This window comes from Centroberyx affinis, unplaced genomic scaffold (genome assembly GCF_046629955.1).
Source record: "Centroberyx affinis isolate AG114_WGS23_722 - 3 ecotype Tasmania unplaced genomic scaffold, CSIRO-AGI_Caff_v1 ptg000939l_1, whole genome shotgun sequence".
NCBI lineage: Eukaryota > Metazoa > Chordata > Actinopteri > Beryciformes > Berycidae > Centroberyx > Centroberyx affinis.
In genome coordinates this window covers 210,282-236,393 of record NW_027279514.1, presented here as the reverse complement: position 1 = coordinate 236,393, position 26,112 = coordinate 210,282, and the positions used below count along the sequence as shown (strand labels likewise).

General features: G+C 43.9%; 1 protein-coding gene across 1 annotated transcript in view; it reads left to right on the top strand.

Annotated features, from left to right (window-relative positions):
- The window catches only part of LOC139645994 (endoprotease bli-like), a 160,580-nt gene that overhangs the window by 62,195 nt on the left and 72,273 nt on the right, over positions 1-26,112 (top strand). Inside the window, exons 6-8 of the mRNA XM_071521882.1 lie at positions 23,787-23,824; positions 24,691-24,770; positions 25,625-25,713. Of these exons, the coding sequence (XP_071377983.1) occupies positions 23,787-23,824; positions 24,691-24,770; positions 25,625-25,713 (207 nt within the window). The remainder of the gene's footprint in view (positions 1-23,786; positions 23,825-24,690; positions 24,771-25,624; positions 25,714-26,112) is intronic.

Here is a 26,112-nt window from a genome sequence, read left to right as displayed (position 1 = left end):
GAGGGGAGATGACAGTAATAATAGCATATAGACAATAGTCAGGGAGGGAGATAGGGATTGAGTGCAGTCAGAGAAGTCAGGCCAAAAGACAGGATGTGCAGACAAAAAGGATATCAGACGTAAATCTAGGTTTGAGCAGAGAGGAGTTGAATACAGTATTGTCACAACGTCTTATCTCAGCCACAGCTTGAATTCTGTTATCGCTGTTTTTTTTTACTGCATGCTCAATTATCTTTCACACCAACAACCTGGTTCTGTACATGTTTTCAGCCCTTCATGATTTCCCATGGATTTCCCCATTATTGTTTAATGTGTGCCAAATCTGTATGCAATACTTGTGTACTTGCTATCTCAACGGCCTATTATACCATTATCAAGCCAGCAGGATCAGCTGCCCCTTTAGCCTATTATTGCTGGGACCTAGTATTATTGTGTGAGTTTAGAAATGAATGGACAATGTGGTGATGTAGGTGTAAGCTTAGGTGTAGACATAGAATACTGTGAGTGACTTTAGTTCTGTTTAGTGTAGAGGAACGTGGTTCTAGGATGCCAAAATGTCCTATTGATTCTTTTGGAGGTGACATACTTGATCTGACCCTTTGTCCTGTAACACCTAAACTAAATTTCTACATAAGTTCTGCCCCAAATAGGAGAAGGATAGTTGCATCATATCCTGTGAAATGGTAAACTGGTAAATGCTGTTAACATGGCATATGACTCATAAACTACCATAAATCCAACAGAGCAGAGCTGACGTGCTCTGAGGCCAAAGTATTTTGCATCAACAAACCTTACTTTCAGTAGCACAATATGTGGTGAAGCCATATTTTTTAACAGTTATTGAACTGACTTGTGTTGCTGTTACAATTGTAGATTTTCTTGTGTTATTTTGCATGTATTGGATAGGTCACAGTAGAGAGAGACAGGAAAGATTTGGAGAGAGAGGGGGATGACATGCGACAAAGGTCGCAAGCCGGATTCAAACCCAGGATGGTGCATTTACATGGTATGTGCCTTAGAGTACTGAGCCACCACAACGCCCTACATGTAGCTTTTAAAACATAGTAGTTGTGATACCTTAGTGTAATTAACGTAAACATATGAGACCATAGTTGAGACAATTGGTAACTTCTATCTTAAGACAGTGGTAGGCTATTGGTAATACTAGAGTTTCCCAAAATTAAGACCACATTTCCTATAAACCCCATTGCTTCCTGTTCCCCCTCCCCCTACCTGGTGTCTTTGTCTTTACTGAAGAGGATAATCATGTTAGAAGAGATTTTTCTATCGGTCTTTCACTCCGTCCACCGTCTGCCATTGCCAGAAGCTGTGAAAGCTTCACCTCTGTTTGCACTGGAAGAACAGCACCCTCTTCCTGTTTTGCGTCACAAAGCGATCCAGCAGATTTCCCACCAAAACCGACTTAATGACACCCAACGTAAAATGCAGTGTAGAGGCTGCCAATCTTCTTGGCAACGGTCCCGTTTGTTTATGGTAATAACACTAATGTCTCAAAGTGAATGTGGTAATGATATATGCGTGTTAAAATGTTACATGTAACGCCTTCCAAGCACGCTGCTTTGAAGGATGTAAAACAACATGTGTTGTTTGTCCTGAACTATGCTCACACACGTTCAACAGTGCCACGCTTTTTTTGTGAGAGCGATCCAGTCCACCTCTGCTACACCTGCGGAGTCAAAGCCATGTTCCTCCCCCCACACACACACACACACACACACACCACCCCCTGACCACCTCCCCCCCGCTGAGCGCTGAGCCCCACGGCACAGCCAGATTTCTGTTCCATAGGTCACATCAGATGGCTGGCACACTTGAGCCCTGTTGACAGCTTGTTGTTTACAGTATGTGTAGCCAGCGTGGGGCAGCCGCCGCCGATCGGGGACCCGGTGGGAGGTGGATACGGAGGTGTGTGTTTATATGCGTATGCGTGTGTGTGTGTTTATGTGTGGGTTTTGGGGCTGGGGGGGTGGGTGGTGGTGGAGGTGTAGCGTTAGGGGGGTTGATGTCGGCGGGGGGTCCGGGGGTAGGTTGCTTAGCGGGGGGGCCCTGGCACGGGGCCCGGCAGTCTTTGATGCTCTCCGGTTCTGAGAGAGAGGCAGCTGAGGGAGAGAGGGGAGGAGAGGGATGGAGAGAGAGAGGGAGAGAGAGAGAGAGAGAGAGAGTAGGGAGACAGAGATGTAGAATGAAAGAGAAAAGGTTACCTGTGGATCAGCCAACCTTCAGCACAGAAGGGGGGTTGGGGGTGGGGGGGTGGACGACTTTGATGTAAGTCCAGGTTGGAGGAGAGCATCGATCGCAGGGGGGCAGAGAGAGGGAGAGAGGGAGGGAGGAGGAGTGCGGTTGGTTTAGGATGAGCTGAGATGGCCGGAGCTTCACCCACACCAACACTTCCACTTTTTCAGAGGAGAAGAGCAGAGAGCCGTAGCCGAGGATGTGGGGTGTTGTAGCGGCGATGTGGATTAGCACAGGGAAATGTGTTAACTGCGCATGTATCGATACTGAAGTTGGGAGTCAGTGGATAAAGTTGAACAGATCCATCTTTCGCTGCTCGCGCTGAATTTGAAAGTCTTTCATCTCTCTCCCGCGTGTTTGCAGCAGAAGCATCCGGCAGTAGCTGGGGAGTTTTGCTCCCTCTGTGAGTGTGTGTGTCTGTGTGTGTGTATGTGTGTGAACATGTGAGTGCATCTGCATGTGTGTTTATGTGTGTTTTTGTGTGCATACACACACACACACACACAAACGCATTGTTCAGTGTGCGCTCTATGTGTATTCTGAGCCAACAAAGGGAGGATCCTGCTGGGCTGATGTGTATCCAGAGATCAGAGGTGTGTGTGTTTGTGTGTGTGTGTTTGTGTGTGTGTGTGTGTGTGTGCGTGCGTGTGCGCGTGTGTGTGTGTGCGCGTGCCACTGCTTTCACTCATTGGGACGACACACAGACACAACACCCGCTGGGCTACCACTCCCCACAATACACCCTGGCTCCCACAATGCATCAGTATTTCAAAGCTCCACATCCCGGGAGGCTTTGCTCTAACAGAGAGGTCTCTCCTACCAGGAAGTGACACGCCCCCCTGCTGAGACACAGCTCCCACAATGCACCGAGGTGGCTCCCATAGAGATACGCACAATGTGTTTGCTCCTGTTGGAGACTGCTGCCACACATCTGTCAGCCTGCTAACAATACGCCTTTCTCTTTTTTTTCCTCCCTCCCTCCCTCCATCCCTCCTCTCTGCTCTGCCTAGTTTAACAGAGTGGTTTCATTCTTGAACTCACAGTTTAGGGTCACGGAATTGTGGTCAAGAGCTGACAGGGTGAACACATACAGCGGCCCTATGTACAACAGAAAATGTTTTACAGCAACAAGGAATAACCCAAGGCAAGGCTGACACACAATTCAATTTCTTCCCATAGAGTTCTCTGATTCTCTGATCCCGTGGTCAGTTGCCTTTGTTGGCAGAGCCACAGTGGATGTAGAATGGGTTTAAATACTGTAGACAGCTTGCCTACAGGTCCTCTGTACATCGCTTTAGAGAAAGAGGAGTCGGTGTTGTCCGCAGGAATCTACTATTGACAGAGGGTGATTTGATAAAGGGTGGAAGTGGGTGGAAATCCCCCCAGTCATCCAATCCCACTTTTTCTTGCATGGTTACAAGCTCAATTGACATCCATTTAGATGAATCTCTGCCTTATTTTGCTCAGCAGCACTCCTCTTTTTTCACTGGTTCAACTGGTCTCCATTACAGCGCACTGGCTGTGTGTGTGTGTGTGTGTGAAGATGATGATGATTTGTGAACAAACTAATGAAGTAGAGATACTTATTTTCATGACAAATTTGCACAAGCTGAAATGAATTTAAGAATTATGGTGGTTGAATTTGGCAAGTTCGGTTTGAAAGCATCAAATATGGCGCTACATGACCGACGACCCTAATTAGTGAGGGAGAACAGACCTAATCTACTCTGTTGTCAAATTAGACTGAATTGCTCAATATTGGGGGTAGAAATATGACTTTTTCAGTGTCAGAGAGTGTGAATCCTCCATTTGTCATCAGACTGTAAATCCCTTCCCTGTTCTTCCAAGTAATAATTAAGTTACATTTCAGCAGTCAGTTGGTGATGGTGAAGCACAACTGGATTCTTGATTTTTCAGAGACGTGTGACATTCTGCTTAGTCAAGAGCCACAGAATGTAAGATTTGACACTTTTTGACTGATGTGCTGTGAGATATTAGGCTCAAGCTATGACACAAATTGGGCTTATGATGTGAATGGGTGTGTGCAGACTGCAGAGCCTTTCTGCAGAACCAATTATTTTGTGCAATCCTCTGTAGGACAATTTTACATCAAAGAGCAATACATCTTTTTTAAGTCAAATAACCATATTGATCAGTAAGAAACTGTCACACTTCCAAAATATTGACTTTAAAAATGAATAGCTGACTTTTAGAATATTTTGAAAGCAGTCATTTATATATTGATGCACTGAGAAAATGAGCTGATAAGGAACCAGGGGAAAATGCTGCCATCAGTCTTTTGCAAGCCCCATAACTTGCATGTTTTTGATTGTTATTTTCGTTATCAGTTCTAATTTAATATTTTTCATATTTCTCCCAACAGCCAAAATTATACTTCACTATGAATACTGAATTATAGATTTATTCCATGCTTGCATAATTATGGTTATGAGTAGACATGCTTTTCACTGAATCTTGCTTGAATGGCACTGGTAGATCGCCTCAGCATTATCAAGTGAAATGTAGATTTAATAGCAAAATAAAGAGATTTTTCTCCCATACTTTAGAGGGAAAATGAGGGGAAAGACAGGATCCCTGTTCACTGTCGTCACCAGATTATGATGTCATCTTTGCTGGCCTGCCACTGGGGCAGTGGGATAAATTGGAAGGGGGTGTGGGGGGTTCATGACTGGGAGACCAGACAAGAAGGAGGAGAGAAGGGATGTAACGAGGTGGAGACCAGCCTCCATTTTTGAATTGTGTCTCTGATAAGAAAGGAAGAGAAGGACAGCGGGAACATGAGAGGCACAACATGACAAAAGAGAAGCTTGTATGAAAACGAGGGAGAGAGCGGGCGGGGCTGGAGAAAGAGAATGAGTTCACCTTTACACTGTTTTGGACATCAAAACTGTACCCTCAATTTTTGTGTCATGTTTTTCATCGTTCATAGTCTCTATAAATATGTAATGCGTGCTCATGAAATGTCTCTTAAGGGAAAAAGGCAACAGTAAACATGTCATCCCCCACAAATGATGCAGTCCCCTACTGGGACAATCACTAACAAGTTAAATAAATGTGAAAAAGGTCAAAGTTTCAAGTCTGTTATGTAACCATGCAAATACGTTTCCATTGTCTTTCCTCTTCCGTTTTTCAAGAAACTCAAAATGGAGAAAAATCCAACATGGTGAACACTGATGGTCCTGGAGGCAGATGTGTAAAGCAAGGACAGCTTTATATGTGCATAAAATTTCACATCATTCAAACTTGTGGAGTGGGTGACTAGTTATTAATTTTTCAATTTTGACCTGTAATTGTAGCGTTCCTCTTGGGCCAGTCAGTGTCATTTTGGCCAAAGTTTTGTCCCCGATGTGATCATTGTGGACAAAAAATATTGTGTGTTTTGTGAGTGTGTTACTCTGGCCTTTGATTGCTCTCAATGGCCTGAATGTGTGGTAGTTGTACTGACAGAGCACAGCCAGGCAAAGCACACTGGCTTTACAGGACTTTTGCTCATATTTCTCAAGGCCTAATTGATTTCTTATTGAGGAGCTGCCACGCAAATCAGAAAATTGCATTCAGCGGCCGAGGTATTAGCCGTTGCGGAGTGTTTAAGATGTTTTCAGTGATCGCGCCGCGGTGAAGCTTTCTGCCCCGGAGTGGCTTGTATATAATGGACTGCCATGAAATCATAATTGCGTGTTTATGAACAAACCAGCTGGCTGAGGCAGAGGGTAATTATTTTCTCTGCGTTTGCCTTGCCGCTCGCCGCACACTTGCGTCTGATAACGGCTCTGATGGAAAAATGAAGGGAGGGGAGAAGAGAGGAGAGCAGAGGAGAGGAGAAGAGAGGAGAAGAAAGAGGAAGTCTAGTTCTTCCTGTCCGTCGGTGGGTGTGTTGTGTTTATCCATCGCTTTCTGCATCACATTTCTGCCTCCCTTACATTTTTTTTTATTTTCTGTGTTTTTCTGCCATCAGCAATAATAAACCTGAGGTCATTTTGTTTTGGAAGCAGCAAACTAGTGCAGAGCAACACAGCAACAGGCCAGGAGACAGAGATAGAGATAGACTATTAGTTCATACAGTTATCAGTATGTGTGGTTCATCTGCTATTGTAATCTTACTGTATGCTACTGCCAGTCTCTCCACACACACTACATTTATTTTTTCTTAATTGATTTATTTTTATTCTTATTTTATTTTAGTGTTTATTTATCCAGGGAAAATTGACTGAGCTCTTTTCCAGCGACACCCTGCTTCACAGTTCCACACATTCACATAGGGAGCTGCCCAGTAAAACCAGTCTAATACTGCTGGCCAATGAGCAGCTCCACTGGAACAGCCGGGGATTAAGAGCCAAGCTCAAGGGCACCTCAGCAGTGATTGTTGAGGGAGAGGTGAGCGTTACTCAGTCACTTTCCCCACTCACATGTTCCCAGGTGCTCCTGGGATTCAAACCAGCGACCTTTAGCCTTTAGCCCGTGTTTGCGTGTGAGACAGAGATAGAGGAATTTGGTTTATTGCTCCAATGACAGTCAACAGAGATGAGGAGTTGCTGCAGGTGTGTGCTGGGTGTACTGTAGCTATTCCAGTAGCCATACTGGGTAATTCTGCTGAGGTGGAAGCGGTCTAACAGGAGTCTGGAAGGAGGATATTATCCTCGGGGCCGGTGAGAGCTGACCTGCTCAGGCTGCAACACAGCACAGTTATCCTGTCTCATTACTGGAGCCACTGCTCTCACATTTAGCCTTGTTAGCCGCTTCAAATGAACATCCAGCGGCCCACTGGGGATTCAAGGGTTAATTGTGGCTCGTGTCAGAACTTGGACCTGGCCAGCTCAATAATGGGCTGCAGTTATTGGCTCGCTGGGTGTGTGTGTGTGTGTTTGGTGCATGTGTGTGCATGTGTGTGTGTGCTGCCTGTCTCCAGGTATTGGCTTTGGTGTTGACCCAGGGCCAGCTCTCCCTCTCCCTGCTGTCTGTATTGACAGACGACGGACTCTAGGGACGAGTCCTCAGTCCGTAGGCCTCCTTACACCGGAGACACACACCTCAGCTGAACAGGACCCCCCCCCCCTCCCCCCCCCCCCCACACACACTTTATCCCCCTGCCCAGCAGCAGTACCACTACCCACCCACACATACACTTAAATTCACACACCCACAAGTATCTGAGAAAGAATGCATGCAAACTGAACACACACACAGACTCACAGAAATCACACACACACAGTTACAAACACACATGCAACCCTCTGCCTACACAAACACACTCGACACCCCATCCACCCACCGGCGCTGTGCCTCACTCAGGGGGGTATCCAGCCACCTATTCATCTTTCCATCTATCTATCTATTGACTGTGATAAATTGACCCAGGACCCTCATGACCCCTGCCCCCCCGTTGACCCCCATACCCCCTTTTCACCAGTGCTGACCTGCCACTATGTCACGATTGGCTGCCAGCACCCCCCCCCACCCCCACCCCCCCCCACCCTCCCAACCCATCATCATCACCCCCCACACCCATCCATGGAAATTAGGTATGCGCGACACGGCCGCTGATGCGGGACATGTGTCGGATATCTGCGGGGCAATCGTGTGTGACAGCAATTGGTTCGGTTGTTTCTTGTTTTTTTTTGAGTGGGGGGCGGGGTGGAGGGGCTACATAGGCTGCTGTCTGATCACAAGGATTGGGTGACACCTCCAGCCCCCCCCCCCCACCCCACACACACACACACACACACACACACACACACACACCACCCCACCTACACCCCTTCCAAGCCTCCTCCCTCCCGCCGTTGCCATCACCACCGCTGCGTGAAATCCCTCGTCAGCAGCTTTGTAGATTAAGCTTTAGTTTATATTCGCACATGCACGTACACACACATACACACACACACACATAAGGAATATAGACACGCATGCATGCTTGAAGATGCACATTTACTCATGGATGGGTATATTGGGGTGGGTGCACACACACATACACACATACACACACATATAAACACATATGTATGCACGCTTGAGGACGTGCAAGTACTCATTGATGCGTATTTAGATGCATATACACACACACACACAGACACACACACACTTTGCCAATGAATGCAGCCGTCTTCACAGTTCAGCTCCACAGTGAACAGCCTTGCCTCAGTTAACATCTGACTGTGGAAGCACACAGACTGGACTGGCCTGAGAATGTGTATCTGCGTATGTGTGTGTGTGAGCAAGCATGGATCACTGTGTGTGTATGTTTGGCGGTCTGTATTCATGTAAATGTTTGTATGCATGCATGTGTACCAGGGTATCCACAGGTCCTTACAATGTCTTAAACTAAATTATCTAAATTTAAGGCCTTATGAACTATTGGAATGTATTAATTCATTACAGGTCTTATTTGCACTGCATGTTCACTGTTTAATCAATACAGAATATGGTTAGTAGTACAATATGCATCGTATCTGCTTTACTAAACACAACTGGACTTCATGTCCCTTAACAATTAATTTCCTGGTGTCCTTTTTCTCAAACTGCCTATTTACAGTTTCAGAAATTTTGCTAACTATGTTTATTCTTTTTTTTTTTAAATTGGTCTTAAATGCATTTCCAGGTAGCATTAAGAAGGCCCTAAAAAGTCTTAAATGTGGCAGAGAGCCTGAGTGTACAGTGTGTGCCTGTACAGTATGCATGGATGTGTGTCAGTGTACAGCATGGAGTGTGTGTTAGGTTTTAAGTGAGTGCCTCTCCGCTCCTTGAGCTGTGTGTTATGAACAATAGGCCTGGGAGCCCTTCTGGAGAGCACCGAGGAGAGCTGCCTGTATTTATGACTCTGCTGTTGCCTTAATGCTGCTTAAAACACTCAGCAGGCTTTTTACTTTAATGAGGGCTGGGCCATGCTACAGCACCCTGCTGCAGTGCACTCTAGTGTGTATTGCAAGGAGCAAGTGGTGTGTGTGTCTGTGTGTGTGTGAAGATATGGGTATTTATGTGAATGTGTGCGTGTGAATGTCTGTGTGTGTTGGAATGAGTGATCAAGCGAGAGTGTGTGTGTCCCTTCCTCAGTGTTTATGGCTCTCTTGGAGTGTCTGAAATGTCTGACTGTAGTTTTAAATGTTACAGGCTTCAACTTAATTATAAGACATCTTGTGGTGTGTGTGTGTGTGTGTGTGTGTGTGTGAGTGAGTGAGAGAGAGAGAGACTGAGTGTGTGATTGGACCTGCGTAGGTGTAAAACCACTGTGCATTTCTCTCACACTATCCTACAATATGTTTTCTCAGAATTATCTCTTTTTCTTAAAAAAGAAAAAAACACACACACACACACACACGCACACCATCTCTGTTGACAGGGTAAATTGTATGAAAAGCTTTTAAGGCAATTAGTGGATTGAGCTGGAGCCTTTCTTCCCATTCTCACTGTTCATTAGCAGCTCCTCCAGTCTCTGATATTGCCATCACTCCAAGCTGGCATCAACACCACTCACTCCTTGTGTGTGTGTGTGTGTGTGTGTGTGTGTGTGTGTCTGTCTGTCTGTCTGTGCATATTTTACACAACCCCTTGCTGAAGCACCATTTCAAAGCACAAAATGGTCTGAAAATAGATCCTTGCCTCCCTGCTGTTCTGACTATTTTAATCCATTTCAATAAAAGCACGAAAGAGAAAATCCCATGACACCAAAAAAAAAAAAAAAATCTTCATTATCATTATCGTTATGGCCATCATTGCATTTCCTACCTCATTTCTTTGCTAGCCATTTATTTTCCCTGAAAAAGGGTCATCATGGTGATTTATCTATCTGTCTCCTTCTGGCCTTGTTTACATTTCCCCATTAAAGGAATTTACAGTAAAGGAATAATTACGTTTTTGGGAGACTGGTCTGTTTTTTTTAAGTTCCTGCCAATCGCCTCCATTACTCCTGCTGCTGTCTGCACACAGTCAGCATAGTTGGAGATACCAGGACATTTTCCTTCCAGAAGAAGCCATTTGCTGCCATTTATTCTTGTACAGTATAAAAACCAACTTCCACAGAGTGAGAGAATCCATCACAGTAAACATGAAGCCTTTATTTGGTTTTGTCAAAGTCACTGTGCACAAGAGTTTTCATATCAGTGTGTGCATTACATTACGCTCTGCTTACTGTCAATCACCTGACACCCACAGGAAGAAACGGAAGACTACACCAGGAAATAATCCCTCAAAAACATGTCACCTTACAAACTTTATTGTCACATCCATAACTCTTTATTTAGGGCGGTTTAGCAGTTAATTTCAAGGTAGGTTTGACACTGGATTTGTATTTTAAAAATGACAAAAAACAAGTAGATGTTAAAAAATCTAATTACATACAGAACACTTTGCAAAATTATCGGGGGGATTGAAAACTAGATGTAGACAGAAGTAAATGGGCTCTAAATGACATGACAAAGTGTTCTTCTTTGAGGTAGATTTTAGATTTATCTACCAGCTTCTACCAGAACACTGTGCATATTGTCAAGTGGACTGGACGCCTCTCAGGTCATTTAATATCTAGATTTTGTTGAAGTGGGTTATAGTCTAAATTGTTCTGCACTTCTTGCATAAAAAATATCTGTCAGAATGCTTTCAGGTCAGCTAGCCCTTGAGCTCTAATTTAATGGCTCTGAGAAAGAACTGAAGAACACTTTAGCACTGTCTATAGCATGAAATCATAAAAAAGTTTTTTATAGTCAAGTTTATTGTTGGATTGTGGAGGTATCTTGGAGTTTCGGCACAATTTTATATTTGTGTATTTGTTTGCTGCCTCCTCCTCAACTGTATTTAGCTCTGTGTGTGTGTGTGTGTGTGTGTGCGTGTGTGTGTGTGTGTGAATGTGTGAGAGAGAGAGAGTTAATTATGTGGAACACTGGAGCGTCACTAGCTTTGAAGAGGGGAGAACCAAGGGCCGTGCATTATTGATGAGTGACACACATTGCTAACATAGTCACAAACACAAACACACACGCATGCACGCACACACGCACGCGCGCACACGCACGCGCGCACACACACACACACACACGCACACACATTTGACAGAGATCCTTTTTCCAGCCCCAGAGTATTTAGCAGTCGCTGACATACTTGCCTGCTATACATTAGGTTTCCAACAACATCTCTCTTTCTCTCTCTCTCTCTCTCTCTCTCTCTCTCTCTCCCTCCCTCTCTGGTCCATATGGGACAGTCATTGGCCCTGTACGCTACATTATTTAGCAGACAGAGTATTTGATCCCACAGCTAGAGCTGATCTCAGTCAATCATTAATGTTGAATCTGGCTGGAACCAGAGCATGCTTACACTACAACTCTCTCTACATCTCTCTCTCTCTCTCTCTCTCTCTCTCTCTCTCTCTCTCTCTCACTCTCACTCTCTCTCTCTCACACACACACACACACACACACACACACACAAACAGGCTATATCCTTATTATCATCTTCTATATAAAGGTCCCTAAATTAATCATAATGTGCTTATTTCCTCATTCTAACTGTGCTGGTGTCTTTCACAACACTTGAGGAAAAAAAACAATTATTTTCTATGAGGATTCTTCAGTAATTCAATCCAGCGGTCTAGTTATAATGTTTATAATGTGACACTCACGCTGTTTCTCCCTGTAGAGCGAACAGCAAGGCTGATGTGTAGGATTAATGGAGCCCTTGAATATCAATGTTATTTCGTGAAGTATTTAGTTTGAAATTTCTTGCAATTTTTCTGACTGAAGAAATAAGAAATAGCAGCATGAGACAAGTAAAATATCGAGACATTTTGTCACCCAATTTCATCCACTTTGATTTATGTACTCTAGTTGGGAGGAGATGTTTGAAACATCATCTAATCAGTCCACTCCATTCACAGCAAAAACAAACAAAATAGAAATATATTTACAAGTAATTTAATCTGGTATTGAGTCTTAAAATCTTATTTTCTTTAAAAAGTGACAAAACCTGCCAGTGGGGTGAGATAATTTCACTTGTTTTGTCACCTATTTCTAGATTTGAAGATTATCCATCTTGTTTATCAGTGGTGGAAGAAGTACTAAGATCTTTTACTTAAGTAAAAGTGGAAATACCACAGTTTAAAAATACTCTGTTACAAGTAAAAGTCCTGCATTCAAAATGTTACTTAAGTAAAAGTACAAAAGTATTAGCATCAAAATGTACTTAAAGCAACAAAAGTAAAAGTACTCATTATGCAGAATGGCCCGTTTCAGAATAATACAGTATATATTATATTATTGAATTAGAATTATTGATGCATTAATGTGTAAGCATCACTTTAATGTTGCAGCTGGAAAAGGTGGGGTTGATTTCCACTACTTTATATACTGCTGGGTAGCTTACAGTAATCTATAATAATACATCACAATTTATTAGTTGATTATATTTTGTATTAATAATCTGAATCTGCAAAGTAACTAGTAATTTAAGTTATCAAATAAAGGTAGTGGAGTAAAAAGTACAATATTTTCCTCTGAAATGTAGTGGAGTAGAAGTATAAAGTAGCATAAAATGGTAATATTCAAGTAAAGTACAAGTACCTCAAAATTGTACTTAAGTACAGTATTCGAGTAAATGTACTTAGTTACTTTCCACCTCTGTTGTTTATTCTAGAAAATCTTCAAAATTCCTCATTGGAAAGGCTGCAAGTGAAATGATCTCACCCTATTGACATATTTGGTCACTTGTTTTCTGACTCACTAGACTAAGCACTAGACTAAATGACTTTGGATATTTTTTGTTAGTGTTCCTATTGAGTGGCCAGATCAGCATGGTCGCATTTCACCTCAGTTCAACAAGCACTAAACAGTCACTTTCTGCCATATTGGTTTCTGGACTGGTGTAGCTTTCCACTCCATTTCCAGGCGGCTGCCCCAGTCAGTGCAGACTGGGGACACATTTGTTTTTATGGAGGCATATTATGGTTTTATTGGGGTCAAGGTTCAAGCGCTCACACTCAAGGCTCTGGCTGCAGATCGATACTGTGTAGCCCAGCCCAAGGACCACAGGTATTGATTAATGAATATAAATCTCATGTCACACTATCTCTCTCTCTCTTTCTCTCTCTCTCTCTCTCTCTCTCTCTATCTCACATACGCTCATACACACATACTCATAATCACTCATATATCTACATATACTTGTAGACACTCATATGTGCACACACACAAGAATACACATGTATGCATACACACCAATATACACACAGAGATTCAAACATACGCCAGCTTGTAGAGATGCTATTGGCAGTGATCTGTGTGTGTGCTTGTATGTGTGTGTGTTTGTGTGTGTGTGTGTGTGTGTGTGTGTGTGTGTGTGTGGCCTTGTCTTTGTAGTTCCAGGCCATTTCCCAATCCATGTACAGACGGTTAGAGACTTAAAGGATCATACTGGCGTTACTGACCTTTTTCCCTCCAATAGCTACAGATCACTTTATGTGACTGACTTGATTATTTTAGTGCCATTCACTGCCTTGTCAGGACATTTGAATAGAAACGGACTTACCTCGCAGCTCCAGATGTCTCCCAAAGCACCTCTTACAATAATACTTCAATTTGACTTGAATTTGAATATGACTAAATGATTATTATTATTATTTTTGTGACAAGTCAGTCAAATAAGCTTTAAGTGCTAATAAGCCCACCCCACCGTATGTAATGGCACCCATGCAAAACACAAAGGACAATTTAAAGGAGCATCTTTAAATATCAATATATTTTGGTGAAATTAATTGTAATTCATTGGTATTACAGTAAACATATGAGACCATGGTTGAGACGATTAGTAGGCTCTTTCTCATACTAGTGGTATTGTTAATGCTAGAGTTTCTCAAAATGAAAACCACATTTCTCTGGTGTCTTGAAGAGGATAAACATATTAAAAGTGATTTTTCCATCAGCTTTTCACACATTCCCTCTTCCTTTTTTGATTGCTTTAAAGCAATCTCCCTTTGTGCCATAAAGCAATCCAGCAGATTTGCCATATAATGTAAAATACAGTGTAGAGGTCACTAGAGGCTGCTAATCTTCTTAGTGTCTTCTTGTTTGTTTACGGTAATTAATGTGGTACTGATGTATTGATGTTAAAATTCTACACAAAGCACCTTTACAGTGTTTTAAATGTTGTGGGAGATGCACTCGAGTCATGAGGGGTTGAAAGGTAAGCAAAACACTTAATACTAAAATTCATTTCTTATATGGGTAGACACAGTTAACAGCAGGGGATGAAGAAAAAAACTCAATAAGGCTGGTATGATCCTTTAATCCTTTACCCTTAGCTGTAGCGATGCCCTGTAGCAAGGACAAAATCCCTCTCCTCCTCTCCACCTTTTCACTCTCTATCACCAAGACCATCATGTGAGTGTGTGTGTGTGTGTGTGTGTGTGTGTGTGTGTGTGTGTGTACAGTATTATACGACTATACAGCGCCTCTTGACTTATTGAAGAGGGAGGCTGACTTCAGAGGGCTCCATGGTGCGTCTGAAGTCCTCTAAGCTGCTGACCTCCTCACATCCAGGGCTTGGTGGGAGAGCACCCATAGGATCCCTCTCTGTCTCTCTCCCTCGCTCTCTCTCCCTCTCTCTCTCCCTCGATCTTTCTATCTTTACCCTTTTGTTTTGAAAGAAGACTGATGCCCAGCCATGTGGAGGGTATTTAATGCCCCTTGCTCTCTGTCTTTGTCTTTTGCTCTTTTTATCGGCTGCCTCTCTCTCTCTCTCTGTCCCTCCTTCTGTCTCTCTCTCATTCTCTCTCTCTCTCTCTCTCTCTTGCTGTCACCCATCTCACTAAAACGGGTGACATGACCAGTCCCGGGTTGCCATGGTGACAGTCCCACTGGTATGGCGGCAGTGGCGATGGCAGCACTCAATGTGAGTGTGTGTGCGCTTGCATGCGTGCACGTGTATGTGTGTGTGTGTGTGTCTGTGTGTGTGTCTGTTCCCAGGGGTGTGAGTTACCAAGTGGTAATGGTGTGTGTGCTTATGTGCACGCCTTGTGCTTTCATATGCCTGTGTGTGTGTGTGTGTGTGTGTGTGTGTGTTTAGGTGTGTGTGCAGGCGTGTCGCGCTGCGGCCTCCTGCAGATGTTCTCTGGCCCCAATGCCTCCTGCCAGCTGCTCCGCCCCCCCAGACACACACACACACACACACACACACATCCTCCTCTTAATTAAGAGCCCTGTGCCACGGCGGGCGACTCGATGGAGGCGTGATTACACACACACACACACACACACAGAAAACAGCTAATGGACACATCTTGGTGAGCTGTATTGGTGTGTTTGTGTGTGTGTGTGTGTGTGTCTGTGTGTGTGTGTGTGTGTGTGTGTGTGTGTGTGTGTGCGGGGAGTCGGTCCACTGGTGTTGCCCTTGAAGCCCTGTGGTGGTGATGGTGGTTGTGCTGGTAGGTAAACAAGCAGCTAATCAGGCCAACGTGGCTAATCCACACACACACACACACACACACACACACACACACACACACACACACACACACACACACACACACACACACACACACACACACACACACACACACACACACACACACACACACACACCACTAGCCACCACAGGCAGAGCTACTGACACCAACCTCACTCTATGTTCAGGAGGTGTAGAGAGGAGGAGGATAAGATGGAAGAAGAAATGAGGAGGAGGAGGAAAAAGGAGTTAGAGGTGGAACAGCAGAAGGAGGAGGAGGAGAGAGGAGGAAGGGCAAGGAGTGGGCTGGAGATGAGGGCGAGAGAGAGGAGGAGGGAAAAGGTGGAGGTGGAATGGCAGAAGGAGGAGGAGGGGAAAGTATTTTTTTATTTCATTTCAAAAGCTTGATAGTTGCATGGGATCATGCAGTAACTAGTGAGGGGCAGAAGAGAAGAGAGAGTAGCCAAGCAGTTAAAGTAGAATGCAGGTTAAATTTACTCAGTTTGAGTGTCTCTCCTTGGTCTTCTAGTGTTTCTCCTCCCGTCTGCTCCTCCATATTCTTCCCTCAATCCCTGCTCATCTTGACTCTGCTCTCATGTTTGTCTTCATCTCATGTAGATTTACTGTCGCTTAGTCCCGCTGCTCTCCATGTTCCCCATTATCTCGCTTTCTCTCTCTCTCTCTCTTCCCCTCTCGCCGCTTTTCCCTCATCCATTCCTCCTATTTCCCTGCTCTCTCTCCATCATCCTCCCTCCCTCTCTCCCTCTCTCTCTCTCTCTCTCTCTCCCCTCTCCTCTCCTCCATCATCTCCTCCTCTCCTCTGCTTCCTAACACACCCGGACACGACAGAACACCGCAGATAGTTAATAATTCTCTAATTTCCGCTCTTCACGGCGCGTGGAAGGTGTCGCAGATAACCTGATTTATCAGACGGCTATTAGAATGTGAATCAGGGGTATTAAAGCAATGGACATTAATGGGCGCATCGTTTAGACAACGCCACGGGACTAATGGATTTCAAAATGAATTTGTCAACACCGTTGGCTGTGAATACAATTAGCCGAATGAGAGCGAGGCGAGGCGGAGGAGACCTGAGTGGCACAGAGGAGTAGTTGGGAAGTAGTTTAGAGGGGAGAGGGAGGTGGAAGACACACATAGGAGCAGCTATGGGGCATCTAGTTGATGGGGAAATGTACAGTGGGTTTTCCAACTATGACATGTGTCAGCGGGTGGCATTGATGGAAAAGAATGGGATTTTTGATAAGTCAAATAGAGAGAAAATCACTGTTTTTCCCCACGGGTCCACCATGTTCAGAAAAATGTAGAAAACAACTTATTAGACATGCCGAATAATGGCAACCGTACATAATTGCAGCAATGCTGTTTAGTTGTGGGATTGACATTCTTATTGTTGACAGTACTTTAATTTTTCAAAGTTTTTCAACCTCACATTGTTTGCAGAATGAGTGGGTACAAGCAGCAGCTGGAGTTGGCATAATACTTTTGAAAGGAAGCCATCACACTTGATCTGTGGCACTCATATACATGACAAACCAAACACAGGGCCTTCATACAAAGAAGTACGCTCTACATAAATTACTGCTCCCAGGGAGTATTAAGTAAAGTAGTAATTATCTCCAGCAAGGAGGTTATGTTTTTGCTCCTGTCAGTTAATTAGTTTGTCTGTCTGTCTATCAGCAGGATATCTCAAAAAGTTATGAATGGATATATGTGAAATTTGATGGACAGATGGAACAGTTGATTAGATTTTGGTGGTGATCTGGATCTGGGATTTCTGCCATCAGATGATTAGCATTTTTTAGTCATAACTATGAAAATAACAGAGACAGACTTGATTCCAAATCCTAAGCATATGTTTGCAAGGTCAAGGATCAATTTAACTTAAACATTTAAGTGATAGGAATGCTGTCTTTGGTTTTAACTGCAAGTTGAGTTGCCCGGTGTTTCTTACTAGTGCACGACATGAAATGCCCAAGCTCTAATCGCCACCAATCCTGGCTGGATGACGTCTGGGGGTGATGGATCACTTTCTTACTACACTGGGTCCATGGCTACCGTCATGGATCACTATCTTGCTGCGCTACAACAACATCAATTACGCTTCTCTGTCCTAGACAAAGAAATTTCTCAATTTCAATATGGAGATCTACATGGAAGGAAGCATTTCATGTCCCTATTTCAGACGTGCAATGTCTGAAAGTCCCAAAACACACACACACACACACACACACACACACACACACACACACCCTTCCTCCGCCACCCCCAGCTCTGCGTCTGGGTCCACCCCAGGAGGAGAGCTGGCTGCTGGGCAGACAGGGCAGCAGTGGTGGGGTGGTGGGGGTGAAAGGGAGCCGCTTTGAATACTAATGTCCCACTTTACAAGTCAACCTTTTCTTCATCCTCTCTCCTTTGTCCCTCTCTCTCCCTGCGTCTTGTCCTCACCATCATTTCCCTTCATTCTTCTCTCTCTCTTTCATTTTCTTGTTTTGTATTTTACCTTCCCCACTCCTCCCTTCGCCTTACCCTTTCCCTCTCTAAGCTTGTGCCTCTCTTCCTCCTCATTTCTCTTTCTTTCTCTGCCCTCTCTTCCTTCCTCCCCCTCCTCTCTTCCTCTCCCTGTGCCATGCTTTCCACTTTCCCCCACATCCCTTTCTCCATCCTTGTATCACTCTCTCCACCCATCCCTCAACAACCTCTCTATCCTCTCCCCACGCTATGTGCCATGCTCTCTTTCCCGTTCACTCTTTCTATCCCTGATCCCCCCCAACACACACACACACACACACACACACATGCACACACACACACACACACACACACACACACACACACACACACCCTGAACGAAGCTACCTAATTACAGGCAGGTCTTTGTGTCCACCCCGGCTCTTCTTAAATACCGAGCTGATTAATTAGACGGAGGTATAGGGCCAGGAAGTCTCACCCTCGCTGTGTGGTGATACACACCACTGTCTCTCTGCAGCTCTCTCTCTCTGTCTCTCTCTCTCTCTCACACACACACACACACACACCTTGCCTCTTCTTTTTCAAACATGCAAACATGTACGGTAGAGACTGGGATCTGCATAAAGTAGGATTAGAATAGCACATTAGACAACGTTACTGACAACTGTATGAAGTAGGGTTTGACCGATATATTATTTTGCCGATATTGGCCTTTTATTAAAAATGGCATGTTGGCCAGTCAGTGTCATCCACCTCTGATACGATGATATGATGCAGTTTGTTAGATTCCATGTTTATTGTAGAAGAAGTATGCACAAATATGTTATTATGATGATAATGGTGATGATGATGATGATGATAATTATTATTATTATTATCAGGTTTCAGTTCCATGGTCTAAATGCTATTTTAGAGGCTTTTCCACCCCAACAAGAATAAAATTCTGAATATTTGGGAATTTTTGTGAATTTTTTAGCACGAAAATGGCCAAAAAAATATTACAAGTAGCTATCAGCCTTCAAAAACCCATATTGGTCGAACCCCAGTATAAATCGGACCCAGAGAGACATATCCCTATCCTACCCCCCCACCCCCACCTCTCTCTCTCACCTCTCTCCCCCTCTCTCAGTCCTCACCCCACCCTCTCCCCTCTAGTGGGTAAGCCAGCCTGTTGACTTTTGCTTTGTGTTTTTTTACAGTACCTCTGACTCCTACAGAGGAGAGCTAAGCGGTGAGAGCGGGCCGGGAGGCCCTAGGTGTAGCGGGGGCCTCCTCTGAAGTGATGTCGGCTCATTTTCACAGCGGCAGCTCAGGCTCAAAATGGCCTCCGACGCATCTCTGTGTCTGATTTGTGTGTGTGTTTGACCCTGAGGACCAGCATGAATACTGCGGAAGCAAGGCGATAGAGTGCTGCTGCTGCTGCTGAATGCTGGCACACATGCAGAGCGGCATACACACACACACACACACACGCTTGCACAATCACAATCTAGACTGGGTCAGCCAGGTTCAAAGCATTTGTATTCATGGAAGGTTTTGCATTGGCTCCACCACCTACAGTGTTCCATCTAGCTGTGGGACATGACTGTCTACTTTCACACTTAGAAGACCTTGGACTGTGTCGGAGTGTGTTTACGGATGTATTTATGGCAATATGGTGCCACCTGAGTGAATGCACGTGAGCGAATGCATTTTCCACTCTGATCAGCCTTGTTTATACTTCAGCGTGCAATGTTTTGATGCTCACATTGACCTGCGTGACACACCGGTTATGGAGCATACATGCGCTCATGCTGCGCACGTGTGCATCCAGACACCGACAAATACATGTCTGTCCACTCTACACACACGCATGCACCCAAAACATACATACACACACACACACTCAGTCTCTGCCTCCTATAGAGTTGCGCTGTGTGTTGGCTTGGCTCCACCAAGCCGCTGAGATCTTCATTAGGTTGACAGAGGGCTGCACTGTCAGATACGCCTATTATCAGGGTGATTACCAACACACCACATCCTATCATCGTTACTGGTGTCACACACTCGTATACCCACGGGAGTGACACACACTCAGTCTGGTGGGGGATTGGGCGCAGATTCTCTAGTCCCAGTCCTCCTTCACATCCCTCCATCCCTCCGTTCTTTCTTCTTCCCTCCATCCCTTGTTCACTTGTTACTTCGCTCCCTCCCGAGCAGCTTGACGTTAATTCCCGAAGACGTCTCCACACAAACTTGCAGAGGTGACGGTGTCACCTTTTTAAAGCTGACGTGACTCTGTGTGTGAGCAGCGATTGTCTTTGTGTTAGGGTCTGACTGATCACTCACACACACACTCTCTCACACACACACACACACACACACATACACACACACACAAGTGCGCGTATGCACACCGAGGCGTCTTACTTATAATTGAGTTGAAACAAGGATGAACTCTCTTAATAAAGCAGGCTCCTTTGCCTCCTGCAGACAAGCAATTCTTTTCACAAAACAACACTGATGTAGATAGAACTGCAGGGTTCAAGTCTGTCAAGGGGATGCGCACTTACACTGCAAAAGACTTCCATCCTAACAAGCCATTTAGTCTCATATCCAGTCTTAAAATCTTCTTTTTGAAAGTTTGAAAAATGCTCCCATAGGAGTGAGATAATTCTGCTCGTTTTCAATGCAGTTTCACGTGTCAATATCTTGAAACAAAGTAGAACAAGTAGTCCAAGAAAATGATACCCAATTCAAGAAGATTCTTAGAAAAAGCTTTTATATTGGAAAAAAGTGAATTGATCTAACTTCAATGGCAATTTTTTCACTTTTTTCAGAAGAAAAGAAAAAGATTTTAAGACTCAATACAAGACTAATTGGCTTAAGATGGATATTTTTTGCAGTGTGGAGGACATGGCTGCATTGTAAGGCTACATGTTCATTGTCAGTTCTCTTTTTAAAGATTATTGTAGGTAATTTCTGGTAGATAGTACAGAGTATAGTGGATAAATATAGGGGACAAATGGCTTCAGAGCCATAATGTTTTGAGCTTTGAGGTTTTCAGAGGGTGATTTTGGGGTTTGGAGGTTGTCAAGTAACTACTGGTTTTGCCTACAAGAGCAAAAGAATGAACGAGTAGCATCACAGACAATTGAGGCTGAGGGAGATTAGAGGAGAGGAGAAAGAGACAAATGATGGAGCATAAGAGATGGATAAGGAGAAGGAGAAATGGAAGGGAGAATCTGCCGAGATCATTGATGTTGAAGGTTGAGTGGGAAAGGAGACAAGTGTAAACGAAAATAGAGTGGCATGTGGGGACCACAAGTGTAGGAAGAGACATTTGAGACATTTGACAAACACTCTTTAATGAGTCACTTGAATTTCATATGACGCCACAGAGTGTTATTCTTGAAAAGAAAGGAGAGGGGGGTTACACACCAGGAACAACTGAACAAACTGCTATCGCTTCAGAAATGAAAGCATCATGTGGGCCCACGCCACACACTTTTAAACAGCAACAGATATTATTGTTCCCATGGCTGTACACAAAGTCAATAGAAACTAAATAGAAACATTTCTCTCAAGTCAAAAAAACTGTCACAAGCTGAACATATCCTCCTCCTTGTTTGGCCTTGTGTGTGGAGTAGATAGCCAACTTGGCTCGGGCAAGGAGGAAAGTGCTCCTTGTCCCCTTTTGGAATAAGGAAAGTGAATAAAATAATGAAGTGATAATCCGCAAGTTTCCTGTTCTTATATTTGAAAGACCTACCTGACACCAGGTGTTTAGAACAGCAAATGTAAAAGCTTTCATGAACTGACTATAGATTGAATCACAATGATATCAATCGATGATAGACAGTAGCAAAACAGACATTTATTTATATGAAAAGATTATTACTTCCAAAAAAGTAACAAAAGCAACAGTAAACATGTCTTCCCCCATGAATGATGCAGTCCCCCTTTGGGCCAATCAGTGTAATTTTGAAAATGCCGGGACGCAGTGGTGAGATACATCATTTCCCCAAGTTTTGTCAAAATCTGATTAGCGGATTCTGACATATTGCGTGTGACGGACGGAAGAACAAACAAATGAGCAAAAAAACAGAGGGAGACTGATCCAGATTCCTCCCCGTCCAATTTCATCATGGGGGACAACAACAACAACAGGACCAGATGTAGTAAAGCAACGAAAGCAATGAAAACCAGTGTGACAGGCAAAGGGCCAGGGACGGGAACAGGTAGGTATGACTTGAATCGGGAAGTAAAAGCATCGGTGGGGATGGCAGCACTGGGAAGCCGCCGCTCCAAAGAAACAGAGCGAGAGGGAGAGCTTTGGCTTGAAACCTTCTTGTAGGTAGAAGAGTGTCTGAGGCAAGAAAAGAGAAAGTGGACCAGGAGAGAATAAAGCGTGAGAGGTTATGTAGAGGACATGGCGGGCTGACCTGGCGTGGCGTGGCACGGTGCGCTGGGTTGCAATGAGCCTTCACCCACCCAGGGCTGAACACAATCAGGCCTCGACGGCGAACCGACTGCAGGTTACCATGACAACCCGGAGGCACTGCCTGCATGGGACAAAGGCTGGCAGGTCCCGTCAGTGCGTGTGTGTGTGTGTGTGTGTGTGATTGAGAGAGCGAGGGAGAGAGTGAGTGATGTGTGGCAGAGCAGGCGAGGCCCTCCTGGGGCCCTCATTCGTTTGTCTCTCGCTGAGACCACAGGAGCCCCGCTGCAGCAGAGAGGGAGGAGGAGAGGGAGGGGGCGGCAGGGGAAGAAAGGCAGCTGATGTGGAAAGACAGGATGATAAAAAAGAGACAGGGAAAGGTGTAGAATGAGGGAAAGAACTAGAAATTAAGCAGCAGTTGCAGGGTAAAAACACTATGAAATGGGGGGTGATGATGGAACGGTATCTGTCCATCAGTTTGTTCGTCCGTTCGTTCATGTGCAATGTCTCACACACTGATTGGATCTTGATGAAACTTGATTAAAAACAAAATGATGCATCTCACCACTGTGTTCTGGCATTTTCAAAATTACACTGATTGGCCCTAGGGGGTCGCTACAATTACAGGTCAAAATTAATAATGTTAATAACCACACTGCAAGTTTGAATGACGTGAAATTTCATGCACATATCCTTCTATCCTTTACCTCCAGGACCACTGATATATGCCATATTGGAGTTTCCACCATTTTGAGTTTCTTAAAAAGCAATCTTCCCCAAAAGGATTTTTCATTAATTTACTGATTGGCACAAGGGGTGACTGCATCATTTGTACAATAAACCAATACAGACAGCTAACAATGCCTACAAGAAAAGACTGGCAGACAATGCAAATGGCCCTGCAGCATGCATTTGCATTGTTCCATAACAGACTTGAAACTTTGACCTTTTTCACATTTTTATAACTTGCTGCTGATTGGCCCAAAGGGCGACTGCATCATTTACAGGCGATGACATGTTTACCGTTGCCTTGTTGTTTTTTTTACTGATATAGAAAACACCATTAAAACATTAACAATATGGGATTCAACTTGACCTTTTAAACGTTTATACCCCCCCAGTCTAAACGTAGATGATGTGTGACTAAAATATAACTAAAATACAACTTTCTCTTTCCTCTCATCAGGTATAGATCACACAAACAAGGACCTGAGGAGAAACTATGTGAGTAAACGATGAAAATTATGGTTTGATTAAACCTAACAAATGATCTCATCTGAATCATATTATTTTAACTCCACTATAAAAACAATCGTCACTCAGTTTATCTCATGTAGTTCGTAGGTCCTACCATGAATGCTATTTAGTAACAATATAAAATCCTGGGATTTTCATTATACTGAAATCTGCGTATTGAATTTCACTTAAAATGCCCAACTGCTCTATTACTTAAAACCTGAGACATTCATATAGTGATAAAGCCTTTTTATTCTGTTAGGCTGGTGTTACACAGACTAGCTATAAAGCATATGGATGCAGATTGGCAGTGCTGACTTGTCATTTATAATCCAAAAGGCAGATCGAAGCACGCGGGCCAACTTGTACTTTGTCAGAGCAGATTGTATGGCATGGAGAGGGAGGGAGAGAGAGAGAGAGAGAGAGAGAGAGAGAGAGAGAGAGAGAAAGAGAGAGAGAGACAGAGGTACATATTTGCTCTTATACAGTATGTTCCCAAGACATCCTCTTCCTCTTACGCCTATACACACTGGCAAACATAATTCATTCAAACATGTTCACTTTTATTAGGCAGACACACACATGCATGCACATACCCACTTGCATACACTCACATGCCTAATACATACTGTATATTCCCACACAAACCCCCACACACACACCGTAATCTCCTCAGTGACAGCGATTGCCCTCAGACAGAGAAAGCATGTTGACAGACTAATTCAAGTGCCAATATCAAGACTTTTTCAGGGGATTCCCTCTTAATTTTTCCTGCCGCATCATCCTCGCCCCGTGTGTGTCGTGTGTTACATCGTCTTACACTGTGCTCCATTTGTTTTCTGTCTGTCTGCCAGGAGGCCTTTGCCAGTTTTGACCTGCGTGGTTCACACGGTCTGTCTCATGATCCCATGCCTCTCAGAGATGAGGAGAACGGGTAATGCCTAGTTGTCCTTTGTTTCTTTTCAAGGGGGAGCCAGCCAATAATCCTGCTGAATGATCCCATTAAATAAATACATCAGCTTTCCATGCCCCTTCAGCATTCATGCATTTTTTCCTCACTTCCTTGTTGTCTTTAATGTTGTTCTATTACTATGTTTGAAGTCACCCTATATAAACTAAGCTAATTCACACTAGAAAACAAATCTTTTGTTTCATTCATATAGCCCCTATACTGTATACTGCAGCCTGCCTGACTTCAGGTATGTAGTGGAGGGTAAATACACTTAAACTGTTGACCTGCCTTTTTAGACTGACATAAATCTTCATGATGTAGATTCATAGTATACATCATAGTGAGTAGTGTCAAACCAGTGATTTGCAGGAGGCGGCCAAGTTCACCACAGCCCAAACAAGCGCAAAATTTTCACAAAATGATATTATGTCATGGTAAAAATTCATACGACTACAGATGTCGTCTCAAATTTCATTTTGGTGCTCTATTTACATGGGTTTCAGTGTTGGTGCAGGCTGTTGTATGAACATCTATTCAACGTCAAAATGGAGGTCATATGGAGGTCATAGTTTACCCAGTATTTTTTTTTTATTTTTTTATTTTTTTAATTCATCACTGACCAACTCATGTGTTCCAATCTCCAGTATTGTGTCTTAATGTTTTTCTTCGATCCTGCCATGCTCTGCACCATTTTCAGATCTGGTTGCATGTAATTGCCTACCTTCTTGGCTTATCCGGAGTTGTGCTCAAGGCAACACATAGAAAAAGTGAAAAAGCACGTCTCCGCATATTTTGTCTCAGTATGTGGCTAACACTTTATTCCCCCTCTATTTCAGTCATGGCACCCGGTGTGCAGGGGAAGTTGCCATGGAGGCTAACAACTCCTACTGTGGCGTGGGTATCGCCTTCAATGCCAGGATCGGAGGTGAGGGGAAGCGACTGAGGGAGGCAGTGCATTGTGGGTGTACTGCAGTGCCCACGGCCCATGGCATGGCATGAAAAATAACTGTTTTCAAAAACAGTCATAACATCTTGCTAATCCCTTCATTCAAACCTCTCTACATTGTATCACAATCCAAATTAAAGGATAGAAAAATCAATAATTTCCAATAGCATTAACAGGATGATAAATGCCCAACATGAACGTTATCATTACCAGTAACTACAGTAATTTGTCTCAGAGGGAGCAGTGTCATTTTGTCAGTAGCCTTTGTTCCCTTGCCCCTCTGCAGCGATGCAACAGACAGAATACAGTCTACAAGCATGAAGGACTGACTAATTTCAAAAGTATCAATTCCAGTAGGAAAAAATGCAATTTGTGACC